We start from the raw sequence: 23,422 nt of genomic DNA on the forward strand, positions 1-23,422 counted from the left end.
CTATTAAAGAAACCCATAAAAAACACAATCAGCGTACATGGACTGATCTAAAGCCTCGCCCTACAGTTTAGGCTAGGTGTCAGGATGTGTCGATTTGAATTGCTGCTAATAGTATGGCTGGTTCGTATATTCTCCCAGCAAGTCTTGCGGATGCTGTATACAGGGACTGTATTCGAAAGACCCGACGTCTGTCAATTAGATTTTTATCCCTGGGGGCACGTAAAACGATTGGTATCTGCAGCAGACAAACCAGATGCAGAAACTTTTCATCGATGCACCATGGAAGCCTGTGCAACCATTCGACACCCTCAGGGATGACTTGAGAGGATGTAACAGTCCATGTTTCGACGAGTGTGTGCATATATGGGATCAAGAGGAGGATATTTTGAACATTTGTTATGAGTTTCTGAATTGATGATATGTCGGAAAGGACAGACGCCACACATTCATGATTCCCCAGCTGTGTATATACATGTTAAAAGATAAATATCGATGTCACCCACATGAGCGTTGATACTTGGTACTTTTGGAATTAAGGAAAACGTGGAAGGACGGACCCACCAACATAACTTTGTTTTCACACAACCTGTATATTTAACGATATAAAACCATAAAATTTTCTTTAACAAATGAACAAATTTGTAAAATTCTTTTAATCTTAAACCTTAATTTGAATTAGCTTTTACAAAAGAAATCTGAAGTGCTGTATTGCAAAACAGCAAACAAAATGACAATGATTACAAGACGGTCGAACCTGCAGCCCGCCCATTATCGGCTGAAACAGCGGTGTTTACTACCGCGCTGGACACAGTCTGTCTTATTAAATGCCCTTCTGCAACACATGAAAACTACATAAGCACCACTGATGACAAGAGTGATTCAATTACTCAAAACAGATGTAACTTTTAATTTGAAAGCTGTATGTCGAAAGGTTCGGTGTTAAGATGCGCACCCGTGCTTAAAGGTTAAACAGATTAGGAAGCAATATGACAATGATAAGGCTTACCTCAAAGCAACCAGCCTCTTAATTTCAGTCGGCATCCAAGGTGCGACTGGATCCCAACCCGTCCCTTTTGACAATTTTATTTTGACTAAAGCCCTGGTGACAGTTGGCTGTTAATATTTTCAAAGTTAAACTGACAGTCAGTTATTAAGACCGTTCTGAAGAATCGTCTTAAAACATTACTTGTGAACACTTATTACAAGAGAACTCACTCGCGAAACCACAAGATCCAGCTAAAATAGATCAATAATGACCCGTTCTTTCAAACATAGCAATGAGCAGCTTATTAAAACAGGCTGTTCAGATTACAATTAATGGCCGAGAAATGCAAATACAATCAAAGAATTGAACTAGTTAATATCTAAATCTAACCACAAGGTCCCTCTTTTGTTTAACGGCTACCTGTGTACCTGTGCCGTAGTACAATTGTTCTGGCTTACAACTAGGAGCTGATTCATTAGAACCTTTATAATCGGGCATTGAAATAATTCAGTAGCAGTGGGTGAAAGTTTGTTGCGAACCCAGATTTCCCACTTCATGCGACACGTCACCTTAATACTTTGGCTATCCGAGCATGCTTCACGTCCAGCCCAGTGTTGATGCACCCTAGGAGCCTCTTTTGGGTATCACTGCTGTGAGCAATGAGCATTGAAGATGGTGGACACGGGGGGCGCAACAGAGGCAGTGTGCGACAGGTAGAGAATTTGGGCCAGACTTGAAGCGTGCTCGGGTAGTCAAAGCAAGACTGCTTACATGAAGCAGGAAATTCGGATTCGAGTCCTGGTCCAGCACAAATAGTCAGTAGTTGACAACGAATTATTTCACTGTACTCACGAAACGAACGTCGGTGTTTCTATTTCACCAATTTATATCATCTGCCCCAGTTCCAGATGATATAAGTTGGGTTGTCTATCTTCAGGTGCATGCAGTATTTTCCATTGTTTTATTCTGCAGACACTGCATTAAATTTTTTCTCGTTTCGGTCTAATGAGCCTGTCCTCAAAGTTAGTAAAAACATTTTTGTATCGCCCAATGTAGTGAGGTCTACTGCTCAGGCTTCGTGACACGAGGAGCACTGTACCACTGTTGAGGGCCGTGCATGATGGTCGTCTGTCCCGGCAGGTGAGCGACATCGACTTGAAGCTGTCGGGCCTGAAGTCACAACTGGATTCGAACCTGCTGCCCGCCGACGACATCAACGCTGAGGCCAGCGAGAAGAAGCCCATCAGCATGAGCCTGGGCGACGTCGCCAAGGTGGTCACCGCCGAGGTGGTGACGCGCGTCTCTCGCGAACTGGAGGGCCTCCGCGCCGCCACCAACACCGTCGACCGCAAGCTGCAGTTCCACATCAACCTCGTCTCTGAGAACCTCGGCAAGGTGGGCCCGCTCTGCACCCAGTCCTGCACCACAAAAGCATGCATTCCACACACCAGTCTCACGGCACGCTTAGATGCTACCATTTCACATCACTGCATGCTTACTGAACGCACTCTCCTTACCATCAACTCTTGTAATATGGGATGTCTAGAATTATGCAGCATTTTCTTAGAAAACGTAGATTTGCTTTTAGTTTTATTTGTCTGATATGTAGCTGAAGTCAGTACAAATCATACTCAGTAGCTCCTGAAAACGCCAATTGTTCTTCGTGTCAAACTAAATATCGTTGCCAGACTGTTATGAAATGGCTAAAGATGACAAAATTGCACACTAAACAGTTTCGTTGTAATGAGAAGTAAACCTATATTGTTCGATGGCACTGGGCATCATGTGAATCATCCAATGATCCGCTGATTTCACGTACATATTAGCAGGAAACGAAATCGAAAACTTAATGACACCAAAGAAAATACGGTTGGCGGTTTTCAAGAGCGACAGTCATTTTCTCCGGTTGTTAAACTTGATCTGGGAATGGTAAAGACACTGGAGAGGCAGTTATGACGTCGCGCTTGATAATGGAAGCAAGACTGAAGAAAAATGAAGACAAATTCATTGGATATGTCGACCCAGAAAAAGTGTTCAACAACGTAAAATGCTGAGAGACGTCAGAAATTTCGAGAAAAATAGGAGTGAGCTACAGGGGAAGACAAGAACAAAGAGGGAACAATAAAAAATGAAAGAAAAAGAACGAAGTGCTCAGTTTAAAAATGGGTGAAGACAGGGATCTAGTCTTTCGCCCTACTATTCATTCTATACGTCGAAGAAGCAATGATGGAAACAAAAGAAAAGTTCAAGAGTGGGATTAAAATTCAAGGTGAAAGAATATCAGTAATAAGATTCGTTGATGACATTACTATCCTCAGTAAAAGTGAAGAATTACAGGATTTGTTGAAAAGATTGATCTAATGTGTACAGAATATGGACTGAGAGTAAATCGGAAAAAGTAATGTGAGGGAGCAGAAATGAGAATAGCGAGAAGCTTAACATCAACATTGGTGATCACGAAGTAAAGGAATTCTGCCACCTCGGAAGAAAAATAACCCATGACGGCCGAAGCAAGCAGGTCATAAAAAGCAGACCAAGACAGGTAACTAGAGCATTCCTGACCAAGAGAAGTTTACTTGTATCAAACATAGTCCTTAATATGAGGAAGAAACTGATGAGGATTTGCGTTTGGAGCACAGCATTGTAGTGAACCACGACAGCGGGAAAATCGGGACAGGAGAGAATCGAAGCATTTTGTGGTGCTACAGAAAAAGTTGAAAATTAGGTGTACTGATAGGATAAGGAATGACGAGATTCTCAGCAGAATCGGCGAAGAAAGGAATTTATGAAAAACACTCAGAAGAAGAAGGGACATGATAGGACGTGTTAATACATCAGGGAATGACTTCCATGATACTAGAGGGAACTGTAGAGGCAAAAACAGGAAGACAGAGATTGGAAAACATCCAACAAGTAATTGAGGACGTAGGGTGCAAATGCTAATTTGAGAAGAGGATGTTAGCACAGGAGAGGAATTCGTGGTAGGCAACATCAAGGCAGTCAGAAGACTGATGACTCAACAACAACAACAACAACAAAAAAGGAAAAACCACGTCACCAACCTTGCAACGTCCTCAGTCAGTCATCGCATAGATCTCTTTATGTCATCATCTGTGGAAAGTATATTCATTGTTTTCTAATACTATGACTGCTCATAGAATGGTTATTTTTTGATATTTACTTTGGTATGAAATCCTCACCTTTTTTCAGACTTATTTTCCATACGTTGTCCCCTAACTTTCTAAACGACAATCTAGGAGTCCAGGAGTAATCCTTTAAGCTGTAAACACGAACAAATTTATGAAAAAGAGATAAATCTAGTTCAATGTTACTGGACTTTCTTTTGTATTACACTAAACATTTTCTCATTAGTTTCATCTGAATGTAAAGCAAAATTATTTCGAAGTAGTGAGCTTTACTATTACTTAATATTAGAGTTTTCAAGATTTATGTTTTTCTCACCTTGTCTTTCATCTTGATATCGCATTTCAAAGCCACCCTTGTTAATGTTTGTTTAGCTTTCTAAACAGCAACATTCATGGTATAAAGGATTGTCGTTGATGAAGTGAAGATACATTGACGAATACTCTGTCAAAAAGCCAATCCACTGCACGTCCGAGGTCTGCTCAATGATTATTTTTATTTTATGTTTTTTCTTCAAAATCGTTGCAGATTTCAGTGTTGACATTGTTTAAAGTTGCAGCAGCCTTTAATTATTTTCAGCCGCAAAGTTCTGAGATACGATGAAGGTAATGATTTTTTAGGACTTGAAGTGTTTGCAGTCCTATCCCAACTCATAACAGAATCTTAGCACCATTTCCGTAGTTTTTAAATCTGTGTTCAATAGTTAGTCTTTTCTGATATATTTCCCTTCGCTTATAGATATAACTTAGTCGTAAGTCCACACGTTGGTACACCTTTGGATCGCTATACAGGAACGATTCTGCAAACGATGGATCCGACAAGTTCTTCGTATGTTTCGGGAGGTAGGTAGCATTAAATATGTGCACACAGATCACGCAATTCTCGTAAATTATGGTCCGGCGGTTTTTGGGTGCAAATGTATTACACCTGGAGCTATGGTCTGGGATGCGAATTCGTTTGATAGCAGGAGCACACTCGTATTTATCCCACGCACCGTGACTGCGATCCGCACCCGCTAGCTGAAGCTGGCACGATAACTCAGCGTGTTCCGTCAGAGGGTTAGCTGCCCTCTGTAATAAAAGAACTGAGTTAATGGAGCAACGACGAACTCAAACGGGTGTCTTCCGACGTCCGCCCGGAGCAGATAGAACGAAAAAAAAAAGAAAAGTGGTCAGCGCGACAGAAAGTCAATCCTAAGGGCCCGGGTTCGATTCCCGGCTGAGTCGGAGATTTTCTCCGCTCAGGGACTTAGTGTTGCGTTGTCCTAATCATCATCATTTCATCCCCATCGACGCGCAAATCGCTGAAGGGTCGTCAAATCGAAAGACTTGCACCTGGCGAATGGTCTACCCGACGGGAGGCCCCAGTCACACGACATATATATACCGAGACTGCAAATTTGTACGTCAGTCCGGTGATTCGATCTGTTGTGCTTCCTCGAATGAACAGCTTTCCAGAGGGTGTGTTCCAACAGGATAACGGTCGCCCACATACTGTTGTTGTAACCCAATATGCTTCACAGACTGTCGGCATGTTGCCTTGGCCTGTTCGATCACCAGATCTGTTTACAATCGAACGCATATGGGACATCGTCGGACGACAACACCTGCGTCATCCACAAACAACGCCGACAGTCCCTGTATTGACCTACGAAGTGTAACAGGCGTGGAACTCCATACCACAAAATGACATCCAGCACGTGTACAACACAGCACATGCACGTTTGTATGCTTGCATTCAACATTCTGGCGGTTACTAATGTGTCAGCATTTCACATCTGCAATGGCTTGTCTCACGCTTACATTAACCTGTGATCTTGCTATGTTAATCACTTAATATGTCACCCAGACGAATGTATTCCCGAAATTTCATTGCTCGAATTAATAATTTTTTGGTGTTGCGATTTCTTTGCCTCGGTGTATACTATTTTTGATATGCTTTCATATTTGTGAGAGGTGTGTGTGTGTGGTGTGCAGGTGCTGTCGCTGGCCTCCGAGCTGCACAGCGCCGTGCTACAGCCGACCGCCGCGCCGGGCTCCTGCAACGCCACCACGGGAGGCGGCGGCGGCGGCGGCAACCTGGAGCGGCTGGTGCGGCCGCTGGTGGGCGTGGCGCACAAGGTGGACGACGTGTGGGACGCCGTGTCGGCGTCGCGCGGCTCGCTGGAGACGCTGCTCTCACGCACGGACGACGCGCTGGGCGCCGCGCAGAGGCAGCAGCGCACGCTCGCCGACGCGCACGCGGACCTCCGCTCCAAGGCCAACCGCATCATCGCCGGCCTCGATCAGGTACGGCCGTCCAACTCGCCCAACATTCCCTCGCGTGATCCATTTCCCGCACTCCCACTCAGGACTTCAGCTAAGAGGATTGTCCGTAAATGAAGGTCTCCAATGCTTTTTCACGCAGTAAACATCATTTTATTGTATAACCAATTACAGATTCATCTACATCTACAAACATACTCCGCAATCCACCATACGGTGCGTGACCGAGGGTACCTCGTACCACAACTAGCATCTTCTCTCCCTGTTCCACTCCCAAACAGAACGAGGGAAAAATGACTGCATATATGCCTATGTACGAGCCCTAATCTCTCTTATCTTATCTTTGTGGTCTTTCCGCGAAATATAAGTTGGTTGCAGTAAAATTGTACTGCAGACAGCCTCAAATGCTGGTTCTCTAAATTTCCTCAGTAGCGATTCACGAAAAGAACGCCTCCTTTCCTCTAGAGACTCCCACCCGAGTTCCTGAAGCATTTCCGTAACACTCGCGTGATGTTAAAACCTACCAGTAGCAAATCTAGCAGCCCGCCTCTGAATTGCTTCTATGTCCTTCCTCAATCCAAGCTGATAGGGATCCCAAACGCTCGAGCAGTACTCAAGAATAGGTCGTATTGGTGTTTTATAAGCGGTCTCCTTTACAGATGAACCACATCTTCCCAATATTCTACCAATGAACCGAAGACGACTATCCGCCTTCCCCACAACTGCCATTACATGCTTGTCCCATTTCATATCGCTCTGCAGTGTTACGCCCAAATATTTAATCGACGTGACTAATGGAGTATTCAAACATTACGGGATTCTTTTTGCTATTCATCTGCATTAATTTACATTTATCTATATTTAGAGTTAGCTGCCATTCTTTACACCAATCACAAATCCTCTCCAAGTCATCTTGTATCCTTCTACAGTCACTCAACGACGACACCTTCCCGTACACCACAGCATCATCAGCAAACTGCCGCACATTGCTATTCACCCTGTCCAAAAGATCATTTATGTAGATAGAAAACAACAGCGGACCTACCATACTTCCCTGGGCCACTCCAGATGATACCCTCACCTCCGACGAACACTCACCATCGAGGACAACGTACTGGGTTCTATTACTGAAAGCTTCGACTCTTAGCTATTTTTCGACGTAGTCCCCGTCATGATCGATGCATTTTTGGAGACGATCCGGAAGCATTTTCGTATCATTCGTACCATTCTCCCTCCGACTCGCGCAGGAAGGAACAGATAGCTGCCTTCAGCTTTCGTCGCTTGAGAATTGGATTCCCCCAAGTACTTTTTCAAGTTAGGGAACAAATAGTAGTCATTGGTAGCCAAATCAGGGCGGTATAGGGGATGATCCATGATTTCGCACCAGAATTTGGCGATGAGATCTGTCGTGATTCTGGCTTCGTGAGGGCGAGCGTTGTCATGCTGCAGACTAACTCCCTTTGTCAGCCGACTCCTCCTGTTGTTCTGTATAAATGATTCAAATGGCTCTGAGCACTATGTCACTTAACATCTGAGGTCATCAGTCCCCTAGAACTTTGAACTACTTAAACTAACCTAAGAACGTCACACACTTCCATGCTCGAGGCAGGATTCGTACCTGCAACCGCAGTGGTTGCGCAGTCCTAGACTGAAGCTCCTAGAACCAATGGGCCACACCTGCCGGCTGTTCTGTATAGCCGGAGTAGCTTTGTTAGTGTCTCGCAGTACCTTGCCGCGTTGATTGTTGTACTTCTGTCCAGGTAGTCGATCAGCAGAACGCCTTTCCTATCCCAGAATACCGAAGCCATCACCTCCCACGCTGACGTCGTTTGCTTGAAGTTCTTGACATTTGTAGAAACGGAATGTTGCTGTTGTTTTGATTGTTCCTTAGTCTCTGGTGTGAAGTAGTGGACCCAGTCTCGTCCCCGGTAACAAATGAATCCAGAAATTCCTCACCCTCTTCCCGATAATAGAGCAGAAACTTGCGGGCACTTTGGATGTGTTTCTTTTTGTGTTCGTCAGTGAGTATCCGCGACACCCACGTGTCCTACACCTAGTCATCCTTCAAAATGTCCATCGAAAGCTTGTCCACGGTAATCTTAGAGACGTCCCTTATCAGTTCGGCAATCTCTCTCACACGCCGATCCGCAAGCAAAACTTCTTCGAGTTTCGTCACTGTCTCGTACGAAACTGATGGACACCCGCGTCCGGCCTCGTCGTGCACGTTTGTACGGCCACCTGCGAACTATCTCCACCAGTTACGCACATGTTTTACGCCCATACACTTGTCTCCATACATATCGGTCAACTGGCGACGGATTTCAATAGGGGTATACCTCTTAAGGCACAGAAGTCTAATGACAGAACGCAATCCACACTTCGCGGGAGCGTCGATTTTCCCTTCCATCGCTACCGGGTGCTATGCCAAGTATAATCGTCGCAGAGACGTGGGGATTGACAAGAATAGTGGTGCAGGAAGTAAGGAACACGGCGCTGTTGTCAGATTTAAGCTCCGTTCCGACGGGAGCTGGTTGGAGACCTTACTTTACGGACAACTCTCGTACGTTAATACCAAGTCACTTGTTAAAAATGTCAAACCGCACAAAAGTATCCCTGAGAGGATATGTAGCAAAACTGGTGAGATGGGAGTATGGTAGAAGTGCATTCCAAGAAGATCGTTCACAATGACTGCGGTGTCAGCACCAGGCAGCTGGCCCACCAGCATGGGATAAGCCAGACGAACGTGTGGAACGTTCTACAAAACTACCGCTCTCCGTATCACTTACAAAACTTGCAGCCCTTATTACACACAGATTTCTCTCCACTGGCTCGTCACAAACGCCACAACTCTGCTGGGATTCCTGTCCCTCATCCTATTCACAGATGAGGCTACCTTTACGACAGGCGGTACCGCCAACCTTCACGAAGAATTCACGTCAGTGCCGGTTCAGCCTCAGTGTGTAGGTGGGGCTTATTGGCGACTACGTCGTGCGACCAATCATGCTTTTATAACGCCCCATAGGCCACGCATATCTGCACTTTCTGCGGGTAACCCTGCCTTCCCTGTTGGAAGACGTGCCTTTAGTGGTATGAACGGTAATGTGACCACTACATGGTGGCGCTCCATGTCACTTCCCTCTTGAAAGTGGAGGTAAAATACTCGCATAGGCAGAACAGTCCCACTTGCATGGTGAATTCTCACGTGTAATTTCTATCATTGGATCGACACTGTCAAAGATATTTTATCTCACTTGAAAAACATTTCCTGCCATATGTCCATGTGATCTTTTTTGCTCATTATCCTTTAATAAGTCGTCTCCTGTAGTTTGTCCCCGTGTAGTAAAATCCCCCACCTCCCCCATGAAACCTTCCAAATGGATGACAAATTTTTTGGCAGGACGTGGCAGTTGTCCTATGTATTTATGTGGAATTAACAGTATTAGGACCCATATGTGCAACTGTGGATTGATAGGCACACCAGGGCAACTATTTTTAATATGATAGTATATTTAATTTACACAGGTAGTGGATATAAGATCAGATATGTATATAGCATAGTCTATAATGAAGAAAAATGATAGCTGCTTGATACTCTAATGAATAACTATCCGAAGTTGAGTTACATGATTGTCGAAGCACAAGAAGACTCGAGGAAGAAAGTGAAGTAAGTAGCAGTGAAAACAGGTCATTACGAAATACAGATCGGCAAATTCTAACGACTACAAAGAAGGACAAACATCACTAGGAGATAATGACAAAATGAATATCTGCCTTTCCAACAATACGAGTATTGAAAAGTCTACAGATTATTAGTAACAAAAGATCAATGGGAGGCATTTTTTGTGTACTGACTGGAGGAGCTAAGGATGGCGGCTGGGGGGGGGGGGGGGAGGGAGGAGGGGTTGGAGAATAGACCTTCCTCTGCTGTGCTCTTAGATGGCATTTCACGAGGAATGGCTCCTGTTGAGTCCAGTTAGGATGAGGCGTTGGATGCTGACACACCACCACTCTGAGGTTGCAAACAGTAGAGCCATCTATGTAGTACCAGAAAATTTTCTCATAACACCATAGTCACATGAGGCTCACAGAAAGAAAAAAAATTGGTGTCTAAAAGACTTCCAGTGCACTTTATAACTCAACACTGGACAGAGTAATTCATTATTAGTCTGATTGTAGTGTCGTCTATAGCTATACTGTATATACATTGTTTTCCTTCAATGGTTATGTACAATTGTGAGTGCCGTAGCACCATGTGCCCTAGAAATACCAAGTGGTAATTTATGTACAAAGTGGTGTAATCCTGCTATTTGGTATTAAGTATTTAGGTGGTGGGTTCTCGGGATAGATTATTGTAGCTGTAGCAGATTTTTTCAGCACCGAATAATGATGCATGAATGAATGCGTTTAATATTCGTACAATTACGATATATCTTATACAACCTGCATGAGGTAAACAGAAATCAGGTTTAGTTTCTTAGCAGCACTAAATAAATGAAAGTGGTCTTCTGAAACTGCTACCAATAATTTCGGTGAATCGAAGGTACCAGGTCACAAGACAATTTAATTTAAAAAAAATTCACAAACCTTTACTTCAATTTTTACTGCAGCAAACTTAACAAGCAATAACAAAGATAGTTAAATTTTTAATCATTTATTCATGTTGGTCCAACTTGAGCAATCCATCTTGAAAACATTAAGCATAGCAGGAAAGACTTTAATTTGAATTCTTGCACATCAATTCATCAACTATAAAACTTTCATCATATCAGTTCTTAAGGCAGTTCAGTCTTCGCCTCGGCTCATGGGCAAACTGTTTAAATGGTTAGATACGGTTCGACAATACAACGAGAATAGAGAAAAGTTTATACGCAACTTGTTAATGCAGCGAACACAGGGCACAAACAATACTGACACTAAATTAACCAGCTGCAAACGGAGTGATTACCCAAGCAGAAAAATGATTTCATTTTAATATCTCTCCTCTGAGACTGACCATAAGCCTTTAAACCAATATTTTAAAACATCAAAGTATAAGAACCATTAAAGTTCTGTAGCACAGACGTTGTGTGCATTTACAACAAGACTAGTAGAACTTTTACTGATCAGCTAATGCACATTGTTTAGCGTACATAACTGTTTTATAAATCTTTTGTTCTTTCGTCAGCACAGCAGCCAACGCAACACGTAACGTAAAGGCTAGTTACTGCGTTATACACTGTTTACATAGAATTGTAATTGCTTATAACCACTTGCAAAGAAATCATGATAATATGACTGATAGTTTAAAAAACCAACCTTTAAAAACCATAAAACAATTTTATTTAGTAGACTCTGATACGGCTAAAGATTTAACGTTCAGTTATACTGTATGTCGATGCATCGAACACATGGGATGCTCACCTTTATGAGCGTAGCCGAACGATTTCTCCATCATTAAACTAGTTCCAAAATCTGCACCATTCATAAATGACCAACATGATGAAGATTGTTCATGGAGTCGAATCGCTGCAAGCAGAACCTAGTACACTCTGCGCTGACTTGAGCTTGCTTCGCTCCACGAGACCTCCGTCACCACACATAAATCATCAAATGATGCCGGAGACGCGGGTCTGTACTCTATTTGCAACTGATTAACCCTCTGAACGTGGGCGCCTCAAATCAGAGTCGTCATTGCGCCAGTGCTAAGCACACGCTGACCCAGAATATCAGTCTTAAGTCACTGGGACTTAGGTATCTGACTGACTGCCAGCTGAGTCTGTGATTAGGCGCCGCCGATGCGGACTCATAATGACTTAGTAGTGCCGCCGCCGCGCCACCTAAGACACTGCATCGCGATAACAATCGATCTGTCGCACTACAGACAGTAACTATTAGGCTCATACGAAATTTTCTGCAAGCGCTGTAACAAATACGTCTGAAGAGGCCGCGCACAAAATCACGGTTTGGAGTTGTGGGAGCGGGGGGAGAGAAGGTGTCTTGGTGCTCGGTTGCTATTTGAGCTAGGAACATGGGGTAAAAGGTTTCTGGTTTAACCCCGACCAGCGGCCATTTCTATAGCCATTCGAACATCTGTCTTACTATAGCCATGTAACAGCACAATAAGCGGGGTTTGAACGGCGAACCGTAGCTGTCACCCAGACCAAATTTTGCGAATCGATTAATTCATTTTGCATATTATTTTAATTGGACTGAAATTAATGCTCAGCTAATGACACCATTTGTATGTGCACGTTCGGACATGAAGCGTAAAAGCGTGTTAAAACCACGTTTTTCTGGAAGGTTTTTGAAACGCGCCACTTCTGCATTTTAAACTTGGACCAATCGATTCAGACTTTGCACGAAGGTAGATAAATGGCTAAAGGGAACAGGAAATTCTTTGTGTCCGCATAATCTTTATCCGTTGCCGAGATACCATGGTTTAAATTCGAGCTACATGCAGCACGTAAAAATACACGTTTCTCTGGGAGAATTTTGAAGCGCGACACTTCGACACATTAAACTTGTACGAGTCGGTTCAAACTTTGGACGAAGGTAATTAAACGGATAAAGTCAAAAAGAAATTTATTTTTATCCAATAATCTTTATCCGTTGTCGAGATACGATAGTTTAAAGTTGAGTTAAATATAGCACACGTCCTTGCGGGAGGTTTTTGAAGCGCGCCACTCATATGCTTTAAGCATGAACGAAGCAGTTAAAACTTTGCACGAAGGTAGGCAAGTTGATAAAGTGAAAACTAATTTTTTTATCAGGTAAACATTATCTACTGTCGAGATACGATGGTTTAAATTCGAGCTAAATGTAGCAAGTAAAATTCATTGTTACGTGAACCGAAGGCGCCGAAACGGTTTAAAGTGAATCAAATAAATAAAAAATGCATAGATACGATAAAATTGAAACGTCGCTTTCAAGAATCTACCTTAATTCTGATTTTACGTGGGCAAAACACGTTTCTTGTGAGGCCTTTTTTTTTTTTTTTACGCGCGCATCTTCTATATTTCAAACTTGTGCGAATTGGGTAAAATTTTATAAGAATATGGACAAATACTTGTAATTAATAAATTGCGTTAGAGTAAAAGTTGGGAACGAAAAAGATAAATGTTCCTATCGTGGCACAAAAAGGCAAATATCTCACGTGCAGAGTTAGGGACGTAAAACAAGGGAACTAGTTTTTCGACTTACAGACAGCTTCTAAGACATTAAAATCAAACCATCTTGACTTATTTGCTCTGTTTTACTTGTTAGTATTAGCACACATGTCACGTGATATAATGCATCGTGTCAAATAAAGTAACATGATAACATGATGTCATGTCGTATAACGTAACACATGACATGAAATCATTCAACATGGCGTTTGTCATATCGTGCAATACGACGCAATGTGTCAGTAAAGGTTAGGATGCATGCATCTACGGTCTGGGATAATTCCTATTATAGATGCTGCCCCACTCTAGGATACTTCCTGTTGTAGTTGTATCTCATTCTCTAGAAGCACATATATTTGTGTCTATTTGTTCTTACACCCTTCATTATACACGTAATGGGGGGTGATTTTTTGTGGAAAAATGGTCCCCTCGAGGAAAAATCAATCCCTTCGTTCAGAAATTAAGAAAAAAAAAATTTGCGCCCCCAGGAACAAATCCATCACAAAAATTTTGTCCCCCCCCCCCCCCCCCCCCCGGAAAATCTTTTATAGCAATTACTTTTATGCTCTTAGCTATATGATGTTATAGATTGGTTACTGTGGCTGGCGAATCTTCTGGATTTTCAGCACATGATCAGGAACTTTAGCCTATAAATTATAAGATGTCGGTGTGGCAACACCTTGCAGCTAAGTGAGCTCACTCCATTGAGGAAGTAACTCAACAAAACGCGAGTGTAAGATTATTTGTAACTTTCGCATAAACCAGATTACAGTTATAGAAGTCGGAGGACATGAAAAGGAAACGGTAGTTCGGAAGGGAAAGGGACAGAGTTGAAGCTCATTCCCTATGCTACTTTGTCTGCACACAGAAGAGGCAGTAAAGGAAACCAAGAAAAATTTGGAAAGGGACTGAAGTTCAGGAAAAAGAAATAAAAACTTTGCGATTTGTAGATGACATTGTAATTCTGCCACAGAGAGCAAAGGACTTGCAAGATCTGTCGAATGGAATGGATAGCTACCGTACTTCAAACGAGGTTGTACGTGGAATGCCAGCGACAGTAAAACGCAGGCAATTAAATCTGAGTAGGACATGCGACAGTAAAAGTAACACGTGAGTTTTACCATTCAACTAGAAGAACAAGAACAAGTGACAGTGTCAGACGATGCTATAAAATACAGACTTGCTGTAGCAAGAAAAGATTTTTTGAAGAAGATAAATATTATATCATTTAACAGAAATGTAATCGTTAGGTCTTCTGTGAAACTTCCTCTGGTTTGTTATTTATGGAAGAGGAACGTGGACGATAAACGCTATAGAGAAGAAGAGAATAGTATTGCAGCAAAAGAATGCTGAATATCAGAAGGACTGAACGCAAAATTAATGAAGAAGTAAGTGAGATGAATCGGGGTGAAAAGAAATGTGTATTACAAACTGACTAAAATAAGGGATCTGTTGATAGAACACATCCTGAAGCATCAATAAATAATCAGCTTTATAAAATTATAGTATGAGATTAAGGCTTGAGTGCACTACCAGTTTCTGGTGGATGTAGGATGTACCAACTTTATGCAGAGATGAAAATGCTTGCAAAAGATAGACTAGCGTGCAGATCTGCAGCAAACCAGTCTTCCGACTGGAGACCATAAGAAAAACAAAAACATACCTGAATGAACATTCCCTTGGTTTTATAGACTAAAACAGTTCGGTCGAAGTGCGAAATTATCGTAAAATCTTTCGTCACGGAAGTCACATTTTCTCGTAATCGAAAACGTGCTGTGCGTAACTTAGATTCATTTTGATACATCCCACCTAGATCTTGTAAACGATGTTTCACGTAGAAAAGTTATTCGATAAGCGGAACACGAACGCCTTTTCGTGGCTGTAGCTTTCACACGTATTTCCTGAAAACCTAACCACAACAGCACGATCTTTATCCGTTACACGAAGGTATCTCGCTTCGCACTAAATGCATCTCGCCAGCCTGCAACACTCTCCACAAAGAGTTAACGCAAGCTCTTACGTCTTTCAGAGATTTTATCCAATTCCTCCGCACAAGAACCTGTTAAAAACAAGTCTCGCGGTGTCCGTTATTACCTTGTCCGACGGCTCTAAGTTGCTGTAAAACGTCTGGGTTGTTGGGTGGAGATCTATGGAGATCAACATAATTTCCTAACTTTTTCTACCGGTTGCAACATACTGTATGCATGAATATAAATACAAATAATGTGAACAGACTCTTTTAATTTATTTGTTCATTTCCATAAACTAGTTTTCCAATCTTTTCGGGCTTCTCTTCAGACGAGACATATAAATGATAAAGATGATTCCGGATGTAGGGCGCGCAACACATGGTCATCGGCTCTCTGGCGGAGAGCCAACATGCCATTCCAATGAGAGGGGTTGGGGGACAAAGGCTGTCCCCGCCGACGGAGTATTTTTATAAAGCATTTACCCTAGCGATATCCATATATTTTTCATAGCACGCAGCCTACTACAAAAGGAGGAGCACACAAAAAATATGAGGAACTAATTTCGTTATTTTTTTTTTTTTACTTTTGTTCACAACATCTTTTTTAAATAGAAACTGATGTATAAGTATGGTCCAGAACCTGAAAATATCCTTTAGCACTATCTTAGCAGAATTAATGCGTTTCCCGTAATATCTACATACGGAGGAAAGGAACGTTTTGAACACACCAACAAATTGTAAAAAACACAGATTTTGTTAATTGCCGTTGAGTTTTATTCACAACATACTTTTTAAATATGTATTGATGCGTAAAAAGGTTCTTTAACTTCAAACTATGAATGTAACATCTGTTGTGGAATATCATATTCACTACTATGATTTGGGTTACGTTTTACTGAAAAATTCAAAACAATTACGGGATCTAGTGTAAGAAAACATTAAAAGTGAAAGATATTATTTCCAAAATTTTAAAATGTAAAGTACATGACCAGAGTACAACATTTTCAAAAAGTGGGCGTAAACTACCCCGTCCCCCCACCACCCCCCACGCCTTGGTATTGCTAGGGTTAAAGCCCACTTCCCCTCCTCAGCACTTTAGGGATGAGCCCAGAAGGTCACAAAATTTCAAAACCGGTGGTTATATATTTATTTTCGTAGTATCATGTTGGGTACTGGCTCTGTGACGAGAAGATATGAAACACTTTAATATATCGCCTCGAGTGATAATCATATGGCAAATTGTCTTGACATACGACTTTCTTTACCTACTACGGTGGTATGGGCAATATTGTAGCTAATATCCACCTGGCAGCTTACATTTCCACTGCCTGTTAGCCACAGAATTAATCACGTGCCGCTGTAAGTACTGACTGTCACCATAAATCCGCTACCATCTAACACGTGCTGTAAACAGATCATCTCTCAGAGATTAACATTTTCCGCTTGGAAACAGTTCTTTCATTTCTGAGTACATGTGTTCTGTGACCAGATACATTGATCCTGGATTGTTTTTAACACTGGTGTTAAAAAATAGCTTTCAGTAATTACAGGTTCTGAAAATAGCAGCAGTTGACATACGTTCTGTTTACATGACCAGACCAAATATTTGATTGTTTGATGCCATTCTTGCTCATAATGTAGATCTGGAATCGATCAACGGTTACAATACTGCTACCGGACCAATGTCTTTGATCCAATACATGTTCATAAGTAATCAAATGAAAGTACATGGTTTCACAGACATTTCCAAGTCTCAAAAATCTATGATGCGTCTAAACAGGCTGAAGTGACGACTGAACATTTGTACCAAGGTCGGGATTTTTAACCCAGATCTGCTGCTCGGTAGATAGGTGGGCTAACCATTACGCCATCGTGGCACAGCAGCTTTTCACAGCTGCACGGACAACCGTAGCCCACGACTCCCTCCTCGATCCAAATTCCCATTCACGTTTTAGACCACTCGGTATTCCCCCTAAATTCGAACAGCACTGAAGAGGCTACCCAACGGTGTTGGAACAGTACCTCAACGTCGAACGAAACGGAGGATCCTTCCTGAAACCCAGGCACAGCCGCTTTTATCAAATAAAGGTCCAGAGACCTTTCCATCTCTCAATCATCTGTGATGGATATATGCAGACTGAAGTCAGGGTGGCGTAGTGGTTAGCGCATCTGCCTAGTAAGCAGAAGACCTGGGTTCAAGTCCTTACCTTGGTACAAATTTTCATTCGTCGCTACAGTCTGCATATATACATCATAGAATGTTCGAAACTTTAAAAAGTCTCTGGAACCACAGAGTCATTTTATTAAAGCACCTGTGCTTGGTTTTCAGGCAGTCCCGTTCGTTTCTATGGTGCTATTCCAATACAGTTGGACAGCCTCTGCAATGCTGCTCGAGTACAGGAGGAATACCAAGTGGTCTGAGGTTTGAATGGGAATTTGGATTGAGGAGGGAAGCGTGCCCGTGTAGTTGCGCAAAGGCACTGTGCCAGTGCGGCGTACTGGTTAGTGAGCAGAAGACCCAGGTTCGAATCCCGGCCTTGATACAAATTTTCATTCGTCGCTTCAGTCTGCCTACATTTGTCAGTACTGTTCCGATTAATGTGAGAATTTGCTTTTTCTGGGGAATCGTCGAACAACAGTAATAAGGCGACCTCTACCATCCATTAATTTCAGTAGGCCACAAAGGCACCGTTGGTCGAAGTATTTAGCTACATCTCCCACCACTGATGTAAGTTATGGCAGTGAAGTGGTGAGTGTGTTCGACTCAGATGTCTAGAATCAAGGTAAAAATATGAGTCGATGTGGAAGTAATGGAAGAAAGAAATTATGGTATTTGGATGTGCCCATGATCACAAGGCAATTAAAGTTGTTCGATTTTGTGTATCAAAGCGCACTTATACAGTCGCACCTACGCAACACGGAGTCACAGCAGCGGTCCTAAGAAGTTCCTAACCATCACGGACCGGAGATTCCTTGTCAATGACAATCGGTTTTAAAATCGACAGGAATTATTGCTGTCAGTGTTAGGAGGTCAATCTCAGCCACTTTCCGAGCGAAGGCAATTGCAGGCAGTGGACACTTGGAGCCGGGTACTCCACTAAAGACAATTGCTCACAGTTGCGCTCAGATTGTTTTCGATTGTAAAGCCGTGTTCGCTTTTCCATGATATTTTGTCCCGCAATATAAGCTCATCCACTATGTTACCTCTGAGTAGCTGATGATGGCAAAATGGAATACTGAAATCAGTTGCCCCTGGAATAAACGAGAGACGAAATTTCGGCTGTCGGTTTATTTATTGCTGGTTGTATATATCGGTTGTCGTCCTACTGTCTATCCTAGCAAGGATAAGATGAAGTGAAAATGGTTTGTGATTTATGTTTTTATGTTACCGCCTTTCCACCCCCTCTCCGACCCCTATGGGACGTAGGTAATTCTTACCCGCAGAGTACTTCTTTCCAGTTAGAAAATATGTTCCAAGCATGGTTCAAATCGTAGCAGTGATGGATGAGAACTGTAATGTATATTCGTACATCAATGATTATTGTAAAACACATAGTGTTCTACAATTCCCATCGTAGATATCTACGGGTTGAAGAGCGGACTTAGTAAGTTTTTGATAACGAACGCATGTCCGGAAATGTATTCTTCGGCTGTAAAATAACTCTGAGGTTGTTCACTGTCAAATCTCCAGCTTCACAGTACGCACGTAGAGGAGACATTGAGATATGACATCAGTGCTCTACCGGAGCCCATGGTATGGTTCAAATGGCTCTGAGCACTATGGGACTTAACATCTGAGGTCATCAGTCCCCTAGAACTTAGAACTACTTAAACCTAACTAACCTAAGGACATCACACACATCCATGCCCGTGGCAGGATTCGAACCTGCGACCGTAGCGGTCGTGTGGTTCCAGACTGAAGCGTCTAGAACCGCTCGGCCACAGCGGCCGGCCCCATGGTATGGATCATGTTTCGAAAGAAGGAAGGATCATTGGGTTTAACGTCCCGTCAACATCGAGCTCATTAGAGGAGGAGGAGGATATTAGTGTTTAACGTCCCGTCGACAACGAGGTCATTAGAGACGGAGCGCAAGCTCGGGTGAGGGAAGGATAGGGAAGGAAATCGGCCGTGCCCTTTCAAAGGAACCATCCCGGCATTTGCCTGAAGCGATTTTAGGGAAATCACGGAAAAGCTAAATCAGGTTGGCCGGAGACGGGATTGAACCGTCGTCCTCCCGAATGCGAATCCAGTGTGCTAACCACTGCGCCACCTCGCTCGGTTCGAGCTCATTAGAGACGGAGCACAAGCTCGGATTTATAGGGATGGGAAAGGAGATCAGTCGTGCCCTTTCAAAGGAACCATCCTGGCATTTTCCTGGAGTGATCTAGGGAAATCACGGAAAACCTAAATCTGGATGGCCGGAGGCGGATTTGAACCGTCGTCGTCCCGAACACGAGTCCATTGTGCTAACGACAGCTCCAAATCACTTGGTGATAATGTTCCGAGTTGGAACTCCGTGGCAGATTATAGCCGTGTGACAATCCGGCACTCCAACCTGGGACGTTTGCTTTTCGCGGACAAGAGCTCTACCGATTGTGATATCCAAGCACGGCTCACGACTCACGTTCACAGCTTTAATCCCGCCAGTGCCCCATCTCCTGCCTTTAATATACCAGCAAGTTTCAGATCAACTCACACTCCACTGCAAAGTGAAAATTCATTCAGGAATGTTCCGCGTAGTCGTCGGATTCTCTTCTGAGTGTACCAGCTTCTAGCAGCCGTTGTTGTAGTTGGAGGAAAATGGTAACTGATGTCATAATTACAATAGGGAATGACGACGACGCCCTGTTCTCAGTATGTGTGCTTGCCGTGAAGTGGGAGACTTGAAATTGGTCTGATCTTCAAAGTTATTTTACATCAGAACGGACATTTAAGAATGTGGATTCGTTAGCAGATCTTTATCTGCTAAATGCCCTCTACAACTCCCAGAGACATTTAACAGGATATATGGATAGAGGATAGTATGACTGGAGAGGACGTATGGACATGACACAGTAGTCAGCAATTCGTTGTCTGGTAGTGCAAGAGGCAGTCTGTTGTCGTTGCAGGTGGAGCAGCGCCTCAAGTGCGGCGACGTGGCCGGTGCGGCCTCCGAACCGCTGCTGGACGCGCCGCTGGAGGCGGAGCCGGCCCTGCACGGCCACAGCCACGCTCAAGCGCACGCCACGGAGCCGCTGCTGCCGCCACCGTCGCCAACCCCCTCGCTGGGCACGGCCGCGCCGCCCCCTCCACCCCCGCCGCTACCGGCCACTGCCGCAGCCGCCGCCGTGACGACGACGGCGCCGCCTCCGCCCCCGCAGCCGTCGCTGCCCGCCACGGCCGCCGCCTCCGCAGCCTCCGCCGCCACCGGAGCGCCCCCGGCGTCTTCCTCCGCTGCCGGCGGCCGCACGCCCGCTCCGCCCGCGTCTCGCAGCCGCGGTTCCGTCATATTCCCCAGCGTCAAGAACAAGCCGACCATCGCCAACAACACCTTCTCCACCGACTCCCTCGGCGCCATCAAGGACGTCAAGGTATGGACACAGAATATCCTGCACCACAGATCATATGTATATAGTTACCGTTGTACGGGACGAAATAGTACTCGTGGGTTCTTAGCTTTACTCCTGCAGGAGGCGACGTGATACTACAACACATGAAATATTAAACACTTTATTACAACTAGAACAAGATGAAATACTTAATTTAAAATCTTCTTGGTTGTTAAGCCACGTCATGTTTGAAACTTCCTGGCAGAGTAAAACTGTGTGCCGCGCCGAGACTCGAACTCGGGACCTTTGCCTTTCGCGGGTAAGTGCTCTACCAACTGAGCCACCCAAGCACACCCCCTCGTCACAGCTTCACTTTTGCCAGTACCTCGTCTCCTACCTTTCAAACTTTACTGAAGCTCACTGTAAAGTTTGGAAGGCAGGAGACGAGGTACTTGCCTACGAAAGGCAAAGGTCCCGAGTTCGAGTCTCTATCCGGCACACAGTTTTAAATCTGCCAGGAAGTTTCATATCAGCGCACACTCCGCTGCATAGTGAAAATCTCATGTACGTCATGTTTCTTCAAACGATCGACGTTTCGACCCCTCTGATGGGACCTTTTTCAGTGTCTTATAGTGTCCACTGTAGATTGTGCACTGTCAGAGACAAGTGTCGCCTTCTCTATAAAAGAGAATTTTCCAGCTCTTGTACTGGAGAAGTGGGATTATTGGGTAAAAATACTCTGGCTACCATAGGTAGGCCATCTTCACTGGATGGAAAGAGAAATAGCTCCACGCTAATGCCGAAGAACCGTGTTATTGGCTAAAACTATTTTGGCTACCATTGTCGGGCCAACCGTCATTGATTAGAAAGGGATTTTTCGCGCTTTATGCTGAAGAAGAATTATTGGTTAAAATTCCTCCTGTTGCTATTTGTGGACCAACATCATTGGCTAGAAGCGAAATGGGCAGAGCATGAGAAGAGCAATGTTTATCCAGGATAATGAAAGAGACAAATTAGTCTGGAGAAAAAAGGGTTTATTTTTACAAAACAATACTTTCTCTACTTTTCAACATAATCCCCTTGAACATTTATGCACTTGTTCCAACGGGATACAAGCTTTTTTATTCCAGGTGCAAAGAACTGTTTATTTTGATGTTTGAACCAATTTCTCACAAACTTTTTCACATCCTGTTGTCCTGGAACCTTTTCTCCCGTAATGCCTCCTTCAGTGCACCAAACAAATGGAAATCACTAGGTGCTAAATCAGGATTGTAAGGGGGATGAGGCAGTACTTCCCAGCCTATTTTGTCGGTGGTTTCACGGGTTAGTTGAGCAATATGAGGACGTGCGTTGTCTTGCTGGAGAATCACACCTCTCCTCTGAGATCCACGACGTCTCTCTCATGGCAGGCTTCACCTTGTTCAAAAGCAAATACGACTAGTGTTGGTTGTTCATTGTACGCTGCTCTTCGATATAACCACAAAAAACTGGACCTTTAGCATCCTAAAACACCGTCAACATTACTTATAGTGTCCACTATAGATTGTGCACTGTCAAAGACAAGTGTCGCCTTCTCTATAAAAGAAAATTTTCCCACTCTTGTACTGGAGAAGTGGGATACTTGGGTTTTATATTTTTTCTTGATAGGTGAGTTGGTGTGCACCCACTCCATGCTTTGTATTTTTGATTCTGGCTCATAATAGTGAACCCAAGTTTCATCACAAGTTAAAATTTTGTTGAGGAAGTGCTCACCAGCTCTTTCATAACGTTCCTTTAGCTCTGTGCACACTCTCAACCTTGTTTCCTTGTGTAGCTGCGTCGACTCCTTTGGGACCCATCTTGGACATGTTTTGCGGTACTTCAGCTTGTTACAGATAATGTTATGAACCGTACCAATACTAACTCGAACGTTATCAAGTATCATTTCCACAGTCACACAGTGGTCGACACGAATAATGTCATCAATTCGGCTTTCAAGTGAGGGAGTTTAAACTGCAACTGGTCGGCCAGAACGGTGTTCGTCAGTCACTCAGTCGCTACCATTTTTGAACAGCTCTACCCACTTACAAAAATTTTCACGATTCATACAACCTTCACCATAATCTTTAGACATTCTACAGTTCGTATTCACTGGTTTCTCGCCTTCAGCAAGTAAAAAACGAATAACAGAAAGTTGTTCAACTAATGTGGACGTTTCAAGCAGACTCACTATCTTGAAATGTATTTTTGAGGTTATAAACAAAACAATGGTGATACATCAGCTGATGAGGGCTCATCCCAGTGATGCCAACTTAAAGCCATAAAAGTACCAAACTTGCCCTACTAATAGTTTTTTTCCCCAGACCAGTTTGTCTCTTTAATTACTGAATGACCCTCGTGTTATTGT

The 23,422-nt window shown here is 43.5% G+C and overlaps 1 protein-coding gene across 1 annotated transcript in view; it reads left to right on the forward strand.

Annotated features, from left to right (window-relative positions):
* Nucleotides 1-23,422, forward strand: part of LOC126187736 (uncharacterized) — a 587,768-nt gene that overhangs the window by 463,827 nt on the left and 100,519 nt on the right. The window contains exons 3-5 of the mRNA XM_049928985.1: nt 2,126-2,380; nt 6,106-6,417; nt 20,617-21,078. Of these exons, the coding sequence (XP_049784942.1) occupies nt 2,126-2,380; nt 6,106-6,417; nt 20,617-21,078 (1,029 nt within the window). The remainder of the gene's footprint in view (nt 1-2,125; nt 2,381-6,105; nt 6,418-20,616; nt 21,079-23,422) is intronic.

The sequence above is a fragment of the Schistocerca cancellata genome, chromosome 5 (genome assembly GCF_023864275.1).
Source record: "Schistocerca cancellata isolate TAMUIC-IGC-003103 chromosome 5, iqSchCanc2.1, whole genome shotgun sequence".
NCBI lineage: Eukaryota > Metazoa > Arthropoda > Insecta > Orthoptera > Acrididae > Schistocerca > Schistocerca cancellata.